This window comes from Scatophagus argus, chromosome 6 (genome assembly GCF_020382885.2).
Source record: "Scatophagus argus isolate fScaArg1 chromosome 6, fScaArg1.pri, whole genome shotgun sequence".
Classification (NCBI taxonomy): domain Eukaryota; kingdom Metazoa; phylum Chordata; class Actinopteri; family Scatophagidae; genus Scatophagus; species Scatophagus argus.
The window spans coordinates 15,681,503-15,695,473 of record NC_058498.1 but is presented as its reverse complement, the minus strand read 5'-3'; the positions used below and the strand labels follow the sequence as shown (position 1 = coordinate 15,695,473).

Here is a 13,971-nt window from a genome sequence, read left to right as displayed (position 1 = left end):
TATTCATCTTCACTGACCGTCCTGCACTACTCCACTTTTTCCAGCCAGCCCACCCACTCCTGTCCCACCGCAATGAGAGAGCGATTTGACCATTGACCTGTTGATTCTGAGAGTTGGAGGGGAGTTTAAGGTGAGGCAACAGATAGATGGACTAAATTTCATAAATATTAAGATGGTTGACAGCTTAGGGAGAGTGTGAAGAGATCAATAAAATACCCCTGTGTGCTGTAGCAGACTGTTGTGAGCTATGCAGCATGAGAATGGTGTCAGGAGGAAATGTTAATACAAGCAAATATTTTTAAAGTGATGAGCTAGATGGTTAAGAGACCTCACTCTTTACTCACTGACACACTCACTGGAGTGATTCAGTGATTTTTTCTGTGAGTAACATGGGAAAGCTGATGTCACTGTGGGAATGAGATTTGTTTCAGCACTGAAGTTTAGGACTTAATGCTGATCTTAGAAATGCTACAACAGAAAGATGAAGAGGATTTCCAACCTGGATTGGACCCTGAAGCCACAAAAATCCAGACAAAATGACTTGTATTCAGGTATGCGGGCAGGTTCAGCGACTGCAGTTACAGTCCAGGAACATCTCTGCAGGTTGATGTGCTCTTGTTGCGTTGAGGAGAAGCTGCCCTTGGAGTCTTGGCTCTTTGCACTGAGGCTTGATAGGATGGAACGAAGATTCATGAGCAGTCCTGCTCTTCTCCTCGTTCATCTTCCTTCACCTGCAGCTAACTGTCCCACCAGGGAGCAGGGATCAGACCCTCTCCTCCACACACCCTGTGCTCTCCACAAACACCCTCTGCCTGTCCTCTCATTCCCCCCCCCTGTTGTAGTCGACCACTAAGCCCCTCTGATGGATGACAGGGGCTTCTTTGGCGCAAAGTGGTGGGAACGCTTCTGGTTCTGGTTAGTAAGCTAAAGCTGTGCTTGAGAGACAGACTACAGCATCCTGGCTAAAGTTAAGCTAAAGCTAAGCCAGCCCTGCAGGCCCCAGTGTGAAGAGCACAGCCAGGGTTTGGAATATTTTTGGGGCCCTGAAAGTTCTCTCTGTTAGTCCCAGAAAGATACTTGCCCTCAACACAAAGATGTGCCCTTAATCACCATCAGTCTTGGAGGAATATTGACAGTAAATCATCCTAATCTTTCCTGTGAGTTAACTGTTTGTGTACACGAGTTAATTGAAGGCTACACATTTATAACCGAGCACCACAAAAATGAGCGACTGACCACAGGCTGCCATGAGCGGCTACCTCAAAAATGCTTTTGTTTGTGTTGTGAGACTGACACTCATTTTCTGGATCAGTGTAGAATGATAATGGCTGGAAGACAGACAGTGTAGACTTATGAGCCATGAACATCCCCCTTCAGAGCAGGATCTCTTAATGTAGCTCTGTGCTGTCTGCGCCGCTACTCTAATTCAATTAGCCAGTGTCAATCACTGTTGAGGTATCAAACCACCCCAGACAAATATTTGCAGAGGGGCTCTAATATCAATACGCAGGTAAAGGCAGTAGACTCTCCCCCCTACAATTATATAACCACATATGGTTAAAGCAGTGAATGACAACATTTACCACCCATCTCTCTGTGAGCACGGGCCGCCATGGCGGAACAGTCATGTCTATGAGAGAGGCCGTACACACACACACACGCACGCACTCGTACCACGCTGATTGCTAAATGTATTTTAACTGGCATATTTTAATATTAGCTTCAGAAAAATGACACTGGTATTTACAAAGTAAAAGGAGCCTAAATGGCCCATTTGAGCCAGAGTAAACACATTTAGCTATGAGGTCAGAGGCTGCCACACTAGAGGCAGGTTAGTTTGATAATTTTGTCAAAATGTTTAATGTCCTGCTAAACCGTTTGGGAAAAACAAGTGCGGCGCTGATATTGACTTTGGCAGCAGCCTGTATACTCAAGGCTTTAAACATGTAAATCAAATGCTCCATCTTTAGGCAAACGTGAGTAGACGTTTCATGCCCGGCTAGGTGCACCATAGATCCCTGCCACAACTCGCTTTTTTGACTCCTCACCCCACCCTCTGCCCATACTGTGTGATCAACAGATAGGGCACGGCAGTGTGTGTGTGTGTGTGTGGTTTTAGGTCAAACATCTTGATTTGATGAAATCTGTAAATTTGGAAATTGCTACAATTTCAATGCAGCATTGTCATCACGTCACACATACGTGGGACCTTAAGGTGGAGATGAGATACATGAAGACAGGAGATTACTTATATGGCAATGTACACTTAAGTTACATGTGTAAGCACTGCTAACCATACACATACAACCCACACACACACACACACACACACACTATGCTCAGATGTTCCTCATCAAGCAACCAAAGGAACAAGCCCACATCTCACATCTAATATGTCACCCTGCCTGTGTAACCGCTGTTACAGCATCCACTACTCAGGTCCTTTTCACTTTCCATTCCTCTCCTCGTGCTGGTAATTGTGCATGCGGCTGAGAGGGAGAGGCACTGAAACCGCAAGGTAATTTCAACAGCGTTCTCCTCCTGCTTTCAAGGCTTGAAACAACACATCACCTTCCAGATGCTTCCAGGCCGACCTGACGTCTCAGAGTGGCGCTCGGACGTTTACATCCAGGCGGTTTCGCCGCGGCGGGCTGCTGCACTGTTTGTGCTGGAAGTCTGCTATGCCTCACACCCCAATCACACGCAATCATGTGTGTTTCCTGGATCCCTATATGTAAACTCCCCTCACTCACACACACTCCCACACGCAGAGACACACATGAGTACAAATGTGTGCACGGCCCTTAGAGTAAGAAAGCCATCAAATCTCACTCTCATAGGCCGATGCTGTATATGCTCCCATAAAAGCGAGCATATACACACAGACACCCAAAGAGCAGACCCCAGAGATAAAAGAAAGCATGTTTACGTAACACGATCACTTTTGTTACACGGGGTTTATGATGCTTGATTCCATCCACTCTTTCTCAATGTTATTAAACTGTAAAAGACTGTTTTCCTTTTCTACCTCCCTGGTTTTCCTCACATTGTTTAGTACAGTACACACTGTGCCTCCTGACGACACTCGGCCCCTGTAATGCTCTGCTGGCTCCCGGGGGAAATCATCGATACTAATAGGAAACATGCTGTGCCTCTTACACACACACACACACACACACACACACACAATGAACAACACAGAAACATGAAAAGAGCTGTCCATTTCTGCTGAAGTGTCCTTGAGCAATACAGATGTATCTCTCTGAGTTGTGCTGTTCAAGGACACGAGGACAAGGACATGCACTCCTGGATACACTCTGGCATCTAATGTAACAGGCAGCTTTCTAAAAAATCTGTAATTAATGTATTTTCATTACAGTCAACTGATTTCCTCATGAAATTTAAAACAGGACTGAATAGAGATTTATCTTCTTTGCCAAAGATGTAGCAATACTGGCACACTTACTAAACAACACTGAACTGTACTTGGTTTTATTGCTTTCTCTTTAAAAGCATTCCCATTTGTTCTTATTTTCACAATTATCTGGCAGATGCATCATCTTTTCTCACAGTATAATCTAGTACATTTCATTGTTTGTGTATTTATCATATGATCCTTCAACATATCAAGTGTCTAACGCAGCATTTGATGGTCTGTAAAACATAAATACCAGGAGATTTGTACAGCCTGAACTGTTTGGTGATGTTTTCTGTTTTCAGAGAGAATTTAATGATTCTGTTTATTTGAGGATGAAACAGCTAACGTCATGAACACCAAATGATGATCCTATCACACGGCTTTGACAGTTTACTCTTATTAAAGTGTGAATCATGTCCAGCCAAACTGTTTGGTCATGGCGCTGTTGTATCGAGTTGAGATAGGGGACCTTATGAACACTGATTCCAGTGCCAGAAATAGAGCTGGTGATGTGTCACGTTGACCCTGTGGTGACCAGCACGGCCCCTCGTTCCCCTGAGGGATGTCTTAGGGCTTGCAGAGTTGAGTTGTTTCCAGTGAGACAGCCAAATAGGTTTGTCAGCAGGACTGCGAGGCTTAACCTAACATGATGTAAGTGGGTTCGCCCTGCGGTTCTGCCTCGGTTCAGGATGATAAATAGGTGAATAACAATGGAATCACAGTGGGTCAAAATCAGTGCGAGGATCATGATTATGAGAGGGAGAAAGTCCAACTGACCGGTGTGTCTTTGTAAAGTTACTGGTATACTTATATGGTCATGTGTGAAAATGTACTGCAATGTATTTTGTTTGAGGAAGTGAAGTGGCCCTTTTATCAGTGATGATGTAGCTTTTGTTCGTCTTAATCAACTGACACGTTTGGTAACCTCAGGTAGAAAAATGTGACCTTACCAGCCTGGGATGTCACAGTTGAAAGCCTTACAAAGCCTTACATCACCGTTCAGAGAATTTTCCACTCATTAATTGGGAACTGTACACTTTCACCAGTTTAAGTGTTTTCATTTCCCACCCTTCCGGCACTTTTATGATTTTGCCTCCCTTTCACAGTGACCATGAGAGTCAGTAAAAGTATGACACATCTCCACAGCTGAATACATAACTTTTCCTCATCTGCAGAGGACTCACCCATCTCTTGTACCATCCATGGCAGCCAGCGGGGACAGGTGGTGAGGGCTGCCGAGTTGGTGTTGTCGGGAGGGCAGGTCGGTGGAGGAGGTGGGGTTAGGAGCAGAGGAAAGGAGCTCCACTGAGGCGCTGTGATGAGGGGTGCTGGAGCCAGTGTACAGGCCTGAAAGACAAACAAAGCTAATTCAGTAAATGTGCCAAATAAACTCAAGGGTCCTGCATTCTATATTTCCTTTGAGCAAATTAAAAGCAATTTCATGCCAACCGGATTTTGTTTTGACAACCTTGATCCAATCAGAGAACTTTGTAAAATAAAATGTTCTCTGTCTGGTCTGTTTTTAATTTAGAGTACATTGTTTGTGCTGCCACGGGGATTGGTCATGTTTGTCCTTTTGGCTGTTTGTTCTTCATATGCAACAATAAATTAAAATGTTACATATGTTTGAACAGGACCTTAAACATTAGGGCATTTGAAAATGGGGGGGGGTGTGGTGGGATAAGTTTACTGGATAGTCTCTGTTTTATGTGTGTGCGTGTGTTTGTGTGTGTTGACATTCACGGTTATGATTGTGAGTACACGCACGGATAAATGTGATGTAAGTCTGTATGTACATTGTTTATATATATATATATATATATATATATATATATATATACAATCACTGAGTATTTCTGCATTACACAAACATTTTTCAGCTGAATGGAGGTTGTTATCAAACCATTATCAAAATGTCATGTTAATTATCAATTCTCTTTAATCACACAGAGCTACAATAGCTTCACACGTATGCTCATTTTCCTTAGCATTACTGTGCATAACTTTCCTGACTCCACATTCTTGTCTTTGTTTTGCCCTACTCTCAAGCTTCCTGCGAGTTTTCCTACATGGTGTGTCCTGTTGCAACTGGAAAGCAGCACTTAATATGTCAGTACTTGTGTGTTGTGGTGAGCTCCATCTCAGTTGGCATCAGTTTCATCTCCTGGTCCTGTCTTGACTGTTGACGGGCCTGTCACAGCTGAGGGATGTCACCTGTTCTGTCGCAGAGCATTTCGATGCTCTGTCTTCTGTCTTCACTTCATCTATGAGATGTTTCCTCAGTATTTCAACAATTGGCTTAGCAGTATCATTCTCTACTAGCTGTAGCAGCTCATTCGCTGTCTTATCCAGTATTTCTCCTTCCTGGCCTCAGCTTTGTGCTTCCCTCCCACTAGATGTTCTGTTGATGGAAGGTGAGTGCACAGCTTCTGTGATCATCAGTACTTCAGCTGGGCACTGCCACAAGTCTAATAGTGCTCCTCCTTAGTTCAACTTTACCTCCTCTGACAGCGCATAGAGAAATTAAAAGTCACCTTGAAGAAAACGTGAATGCTTTCAGTCGTTTTTAGAACATGGAGCAGTGGTGCATTTCAGCCCCCTGTGGCTGAAATGCGTATTACCACAAGAAACACATGACAATTATTATTATTATTTTTTCAAATGCCAAAACCTATGTTTTCACATACGTTCACAGATGTAAACTAGAATTACTGTCTGGCAATTGCATGCCTCTGCACACCAGTTAAGTTTCAGTTTACATCCAGGCCTATCCAGACTCATATAATATGTCTAGTGAAGACTTTGAATGAATTTAATAAAAAGGTATTAAATGTAGCTCTTGGTTATATGGAAATTATCACTATATTGACATACATTATTTAAGTGAATAATTTCCAGTGAGAAACCTGTGGCCTCCATTTATCTAAACTTGAAAAGTTTCTCTCAAAGTGCTCATGAGATATCCGGTTCATGAGACTGGGACTGACACGAGGTCACGGTGACTTTGAGCTTTGATCAAATTCAAATCAGTTAAAGCTTGAGTCAAGGGGATGTTTGTGCCAAATTTGAAGAAATCCCCTCAAGGTGTTCTCAACATATCATGTTTACGAGGATGTGACGGATGGACGGACAACCCAAAAACATAACACCACCCACCACAGCAATCAGAGGAACAAAAAGTCACATATAAAAATGATTGTGGCAAAACTTTTTTTCCTCCCACCTGTTTCACAGATGAAAGAAAAAAAAAACATTCAAGGAACTTGGAAAATTATCCCTAAGTCATAAATACAGGAGAGAAAACAATTTAGATCAGACCCAGAAAAAGAAGACCAAATTTTTCTTCTTCAGTTGCTTCTCAGAGCTCCTGTACAATACAATGTTCATTTTGCTATCACCTGAGGAGCAGGAACCAGCTCACGTTCAGTCATATCTGGAAGAGCATACCTTCCCTGAAATCCTTGTTAATTTGTCACATTGTGCACGTCTGCCAGTTTTTGGAGTCGCACTTGCACATATCAGTCAACAAATCTGCAATTCATCTGGCATTTCTATCAGTTTCATACACTCTTTAAATCCAAAAAAGTCGCTCCAGAGACTTGAGACAAGAGACAAATCATAGCACAATCTACATTTTCAGTCATCTGTAGACACAGAGTCTTGATAAGAGAGGTTACACCTGATCTCCACTAATTCTCCCAACACAGTAAATCTGCTCTCTCCATCTTCTGCTCGGTTTATTGGATGATTTCTTTCCCAGCATCCATGACAACTGTCTGGGGCAGTTAACCAGTGACGAGAGGAGAAAACAGGAGGACATGAAAGGAAGAGAAAAGATCGGTGCTCCTGGTTTTGCTGTTTGCAGGCCCAGCTGTTCTCAAGTGGAGGCCTGATCTGACAGCACTCTGAAATGGTTACAAGCTTGATTCATTATCCCCAAATCATCAATCACAGACCTTAAATGTTTTCCCCTTTAGCCCCAACATCTGCTACCAGGTCGGCAAAACAGCAGACAAATAATGGCTGTGATTGCCTCAATTTCATTGCTAGTTCCTTGTGGAGGGAGAGAGAAAAAGAAAAAGAAAGACAGAGAGAGAGAGAGAGAGAGAGGGAGTGAGAGGGGATCTCATAGCACTCTTTTGGGGTTAGTAGAGGATTATGCTCCGAAGATGTTGTGGATTGGCTCTGAATTGCTTCTGGTTGAGTTGAGGAAGAAAGCTCAATGTGAGTGGGAGATGGGGAGGTAAATCAGCCATTCAGCATAACAGCAGGAGCATGCAAACCTCTGCACTAAAATGATGATGAGTCCTTCCTCTGGTTAATCAGAGAACGCTCTAATTATGCTCTATAAAACAGAGAGGGGCTTCTCGTAAGTCTCGCTGCAGCCCTGTGAATAAGAGCAGACTTATAACCGACGAACAGGAAAACGAGTTTAGCTCTGACTGGAAGCATGACTCATTTTCTGCTCCGCAAGTGTTAATGATGGGATGGCTGCCCACTTTGCCCCACCTCTTCCATGCATCCTATTGGCCCTGGAACAAAGTGAACCTCATGTAATTGAGAAAACTCGCATGCCAGCCTGCAACATCTTTGCTAGCCTCAGATAACCATGTGCCCTTGGACACACTGGCATTAGCTCACGAGAGAGATCCTCTGGGTTTTAAAGCATTTAAAACAAGAGAGCAAGAAACATCCACTCAGAAACGGAGGGAGGCAAAGGGGAAAAAGCCAAGACTCAGTGTCCTGGTTCGACATTCAAAGACAAGCTGAGTGTTCACTGTTGTCAACGGTGCACTAGAGTTCCAGAAACAATAACAGAGAGCAACGGGGAGCCTGGATGGGGTACAGGCAGAAAACAAGGACAGATGTGTCCATAAACCGAGAAGGCTGTGGGGCAACTCTCTTGTCTTCAGGACTGTTGTAATAATTCATTTATTCCCCCTCTGTTACCAGTCCAAAGTAGTGTTGACATTTGGTGATGGTCAAATGCATCAATTACAAAAATAGAAATTTAAAGGCCACATGTGATGAATAAAAGTTTCTGTTTGTAGCGGTTCGTAATAGTTTTTGCAGTCTTTGCATGACAAGATGGCATGTTAACATGATATGGTTATAAAATACAAATCAAACGAAAGCACAAGGTTGTAACACTTCCTTCCAAACTTAACGAAGTGGAGTCCAGCGGCTAAAATGTTGATATAACATGTGTATAAGCAATTAAAGATAAATTATAGTGGCGTAATTTGTTTATGTTTGACCAAAGACGCCATAAGTATGACTTTTACGGCTTGAAAGCACAAAATTACCATAATACATCTGCTGGAATGTAGACATGGCTGTTGATTACCACCAATGACTCGGTGATTGCTTTGCCAGGTGTTGGGATTTCTGGCGGTCAAACCTCACTTGCTGGCCCCTTCTTCTGTTTTGGAACAAATATTCCCTGGCCATCGATATTTTGAGATATGGCCAGTCTCTTGCACTCACATTTTGAATTGCTCAACCGCAGAGAACGGTGCTACTACCAGTGTCACATGATGTGTTGTACTGCAGGCACGAGGTATTACCACAATTAAACCATGCCATAATTAAGATATATTCTAGCATGTTTTCTGAAGATAAAACATGTAACAGGTGACACAAGAAATCCAATATGGATTAAATGACATCATATAAATATGTTTAATTTCAAAATATTAAAATGTAACACATATAGAAAGATGTAGATGTATTAAAATGAGTAGCATAACTTCAAGCCAGCTCAATATGACCAGATTTAAGTTATGAGTAGCAAAAGAAATTACAGCCTGGTCTGCCTTTGGAAGGAGAGCTGAAAAGTTTCCAGGATCTGAGACAAAAATATGATTTGGAGACATGTGAATTCTACAGATACCTGCAATTAAGAAGTATTTTCCAGGAAAAGTCTGTTTCTTCACACCACCCAAGGGTAAAGAGTGATGAGAGTGCGATGCGGATCACTAACATGATTTTTGGAAATATCAAAAAATGAGTGTTTTGAGAAAAGTTGCGCACTTTGTAGCACTGTGTGCCAAAAAAGTTTTAAGTAAAACATATGGAAGGTACACGCAGAGAAAGACCAGAGCCTGAGCTGTTGCAGATTACTCAGTGTCTTCATAAGGGGAATGGGTTATATTATCAAGGTGTTAGATGATAGAGCAGCGGTCTATGTGCACCTGTGAAGATGTCTTGACCCAGTCCAGGTGAATGGCCATCTTTGCCGTTGTAGAGGTGTTGCGAGGAGGTGGCGCTTTGGAGGTGCTGCATGGACAGACAGTCACTCAGGACCTCCTGCTCCAGGTGAGGACAGGGCCGAAGCTGTTAACCACAAAGACAAAAATAAACGGAAAATGTTTACCAGAAAAGATATTGCGTCATTTCAAGAGAACACCATAAGGTTTGCAAGATTACACAACCTAAGAACAAAACAGCTCCAGTCTATTTGTAGGTCTTTGTTTTCTCTTTTTGCAATAACGTGATTGTAATGTTAATTTGAAACAGTAACTCGTGAACTTAGAATACGTTCTCAGTTAGAGGGAGCCAGAGGGAAGATCATACACTCCTTTTTGACTCATGCGCTGGCCTCGGTGGTTGTGGGTAAGTGATCACTGTACCAACTCGGAGCCAATGCGAGATTGCTTCTGTTTCTCTCATTGCCAACAGTAATGGGGGCAACTAAAGACACATTTCAGCTGCAGAGTCAATCACACGCTATGCAGAAGAAACCTAAACCTAAGGAAACTTGTATCAGTTGGAGAAATGGGACATCTGCCTTGTGGATCAGAGCAACAGTTGACCTCTGTCGTGCATCTCAGTGGATTTCTTTGTAAGAAGCATTACAGGTGCTGGGTTGCACACTGGGACACTACTACCAACCACATGTTTCCTTCACTCAGGAGAGTTATATTCAAAAAACCTGCAAATTCAACACAGGGAATGACACAGGACTATCAGAAGTGGGTAGAAAGAAAGACACTTTACACCAACAGTTTTAATACAGTGTGCAACAATCAAGACACTGACTGGAGAAAGGAGAATTTATGGCAGTGGCTGCTACAGTAGAGCTTCTGTTCATCAAAGCCTCATTAAAGTTCATGTTTCTGTGCAACAGACCTGCACTTTTCTCCAGAAACAAATGGAAGACATCAGTAAGCCACGTTGCACTGGGTGACATGTTCCTAAATCATGATGATTCATGATCATGACAAATACACAACATTTAAAGTTTACATCATTTTTGTTCTATGTAGCAAACCAGTCCATGTTTCTGCCAGTTTTGAGCAGAATCACTGTAACCAAGGATGTGTCATCAATACACAATGACCAGTAGAATATGACCTGCCCACTTCAGGTCAAGGAAACTCTGTGAGGGTTTGGTTCCAAATAAGATCTAGCTTGTCTGGTTCTGAACCACTTTATTTTTGGTCAAAATACTCTGAGCTGTTCAAAATTAGGTACACAAACCCAAACGGAACCGGTTCCATGTTGGTGGGAAAGGGGTTTTAGTAAACACTTACGTTTTAACTAGGCTGAGTTTAAGAACAGCTGGTACATGTTGCTCTTAACCATTTGAATCCAACACATGTGTGGTTGGTTCATCAGGAAATCAACATGTAAACAAACTGTAAATCAAGTTGGTATTTTTGTTTACATACTGTGATATTAACCATCTTGAATACTGCATTTTTTTTAGTGGAGTGTGTAATAGTAAGAGGTGATAACTTTATGATGCCAAGAGGCATAAAAACCTGGCAGTGTTGCTGTGAGTCATTAGGACCGGTACAAGTGTATTTATGAAAGAACAGTAATGAGGTTGATGTTGTTCACCAAGGTTTAGTCTGTATCATCAGTCAAACTCTATCAATTTGCCCATCAGTGTCCCTGTGTCTGCCTGTCCATTCATCTGCACGTCCACCTTTTGTTACTCCTCGAAAACCAGTTCCACATTTTGATTTTGCATTTGGACTGTGGGTGAAAACATTCTTCAAGATTATCACAACAATCTATTCTTCCATCTGATAACTCCCACATACTTCATCAACAGCAATGAGCCAAGTGGACAGTGAGTTTCATCTTTTAAAGGCCAGGGAAATAAAGGATGACCGGACTTTTCAGCATGGTTTTGCTCAACAGTTTCACAGCTGGCATCATCCAAATTATGATTTCACACTTAGATAACATAAGTCAGAAAATGTGTACGTGCATGTGCTCCTGGGGAGTCTTATGAATGCCCTACAAAACATTCATCACATGTAATTGGGGCTCTGTTTCCCCCACAGCAACACTCTAGCAACACTAACAGTTTTTCTCCGGGCTGCTCCAAGAGTGGAGTAAGAGCGTTTGTTTGACATTTGTCCATAACATCTGGCCACTGGGGTATTCCGCAGTACAGCTTATTAACAATGCTACAAGCACACATGTGTTTCCCTTTACGACACTTAGCAAAGGAACACATCATCCAGCCTGCCACTATCCAGCCCCTTCCACAACAATGAGCCCATTCTCTGTTATTTACCCACTTCCAGTCAGGGAAAGAACAGGCTTTTGACCATGAACACGATGAGATGTGGTCAAACCTGACCTATTGTAGGGGAAACGATTCTCAGAGACACCCCGGCCTCCTGACCCCTCCATTAAAGCAACCAGGTGGATCTGTGTATGATGCTCATCACAACAGGAGAGATTACATAAAGGGGTCTGTTTATAAAACATCTCTATCTCTACCATATTGACTTTAATAAAGGCATACTGGAAGCTGACAAAAAAAAAAAAGGTCCACAGTGGCTCTTGGGCCAAGGCATAGCAGTCCATCCATATGGACATATGTATGCTCACTAGGATTTGTAAGGACGGCAAAATAAAACGTGATAGCTAAAATTTTTAAATGAATAGTATCAAATGAATTTACTGTCAGCTTTAAGTTAGAGCAAGCTTGAGACATTTAATATATCTCACAGCTGTGTTACCAATGTTAAGTGACAGAAGTCCAACAAATGAATGAAAATGAATACTTGCAAGACAACTGTACACTTCTTAGCTGTCTGGTTCTCTTTAAATTTCACTATCATTCATTCTGTCCCCCTCGTACAGAAGGTGTCTTACCTTTCTACGCACCTGTTGCTCTTTGGCCGAGTGGATCTTGACATGTTTGCGTAGGGAGCTGGGATCTGTGTAGCGCTTGGTACAGCCAGGGATTTGACACGCGTATGGCTTCTGCGAGGCGAGAGAAAGCATTTCGCATTCTTTAAATTGTGTAACATATTTCAGTTAACTTTACTGAGAGGAGAGAAACACAGGAAATCAGAGCATGAGTAAGCAAAATCAATACAGAGTAAGTTTGAAATCTGCTGAAGTAAAGGCAAAGTGAAAGTCCTACCTTTCAGCTGAGAATGACAGAATTTGAAGTAAGAAGAAGTGGGGAAAAAAGCATGAAAAAGAAAAAAGAAAATATCCATTATACAATATTTCACTACCAAATTCTCCCCATGCAGTGTTTTCAGGCCCTTAAAGCCAGTCTATGTACTGCTTTACATACTGCATGTAGAGCCGTTCCACTTTTCCTTTCCCAGTGTAGCACCGAACCAACTTTTCTTGGTACTGACACTGCCGCTACATGATGTGACAATCAATCAGCTAATATGTAAGGTATATAATTGGCCATAGTAAGTTGTTTTTATACATGATTAAGAAAATAGAAGCGTAATGAAAAATTTTCTACATTGCATATTGGGGATTAAAAGAAAAAAATGACTGGAGTTTCCTCATCATTTCACATCCGTTAACCAAGCAAATACAGCACGTAGCAAGTTGATTGAGGGCTTTTTTTTTCCCCTCACGGCAATTTTTCTTTCATCCTCAGGAATATAGTTGGCCATTAAAGTGTAAGGGGATACACGTCTTTATTAGCTCTGCTATATAGCTCTCTCCATACCTCGACCTTCTCTGTAAATAAGCCATTGTTATTGCAAGGCGCTTACAGTGCCACTCATCTGCACCATGTTTGTTTTGCCAAGCAACGCACCAAATGCAGCAAAGAACCTTGAGTTTAAAAAAAAAAAAAAAAATCAAGTATAACTTCTGTGTAGAAAAAATACCATTAAAGGTTGAAAACGATTTTCCCCCCCAAAGTATTTTTGGCAGGGCAGGCAGCTGGGCAGGCACAGTGAACGCCTTAGCAGGGTGTTAATGTGAAGCCATAAGCATCGGGGTCCCAGATTAGCTGTATCATTTGTCCTACTGTGGAAAGAGTGGCTGTTGGAAGAAAACCCTCAGCTGATAGAATAACACAAGTCTGCATTCAGAATTCTACTTGAGTCAAAGTTCTGAATGATTTACTATTGCGTGTAGCAAAAGCCCTTGGTGGCTGGCCAATACAGGAACACAGGGGGGAAATATTCGGGAAATATAAATATTATAAAAAATACAGTTAAAATAAATATCTCTTTGCAGTTTTGCAGGAAGTAGTGAATTTCAGAGTTTACTGATTACAGAAATTCTAACCCTCTGCCACTATAGTTCTCTTTCTACCTTTTCAG

The 13,971-nt window shown here is 42.1% G+C and overlaps 1 protein-coding gene across 3 annotated transcripts in view; it reads right to left on the bottom strand.

The window, feature by feature from the left end:
• LOC124060488 (zinc finger protein GLIS1) overlaps positions 1-13,971 on the bottom strand; it is a 72,781-nt gene that overhangs the window by 6,098 nt on the left and 52,712 nt on the right. For 2 of the 3 annotated variants that reach the window (XM_046391519.1, XM_046391521.1), the window contains 3 exons: positions 12,539-12,649; positions 9,613-9,754; positions 4,603-4,765 (listed from right to left, as the gene is read on the bottom strand). In XM_046391519.1, coding sequence (XP_046247475.1) covers positions 4,603-4,765; positions 9,613-9,754; positions 12,539-12,649 — 416 coding nt within the window. The remainder of the gene's footprint in view (positions 1-4,602; positions 4,766-9,612; positions 9,755-12,538; positions 12,650-13,971) is intronic. The other variant, XM_046391520.1, reaches the window with a different exon arrangement.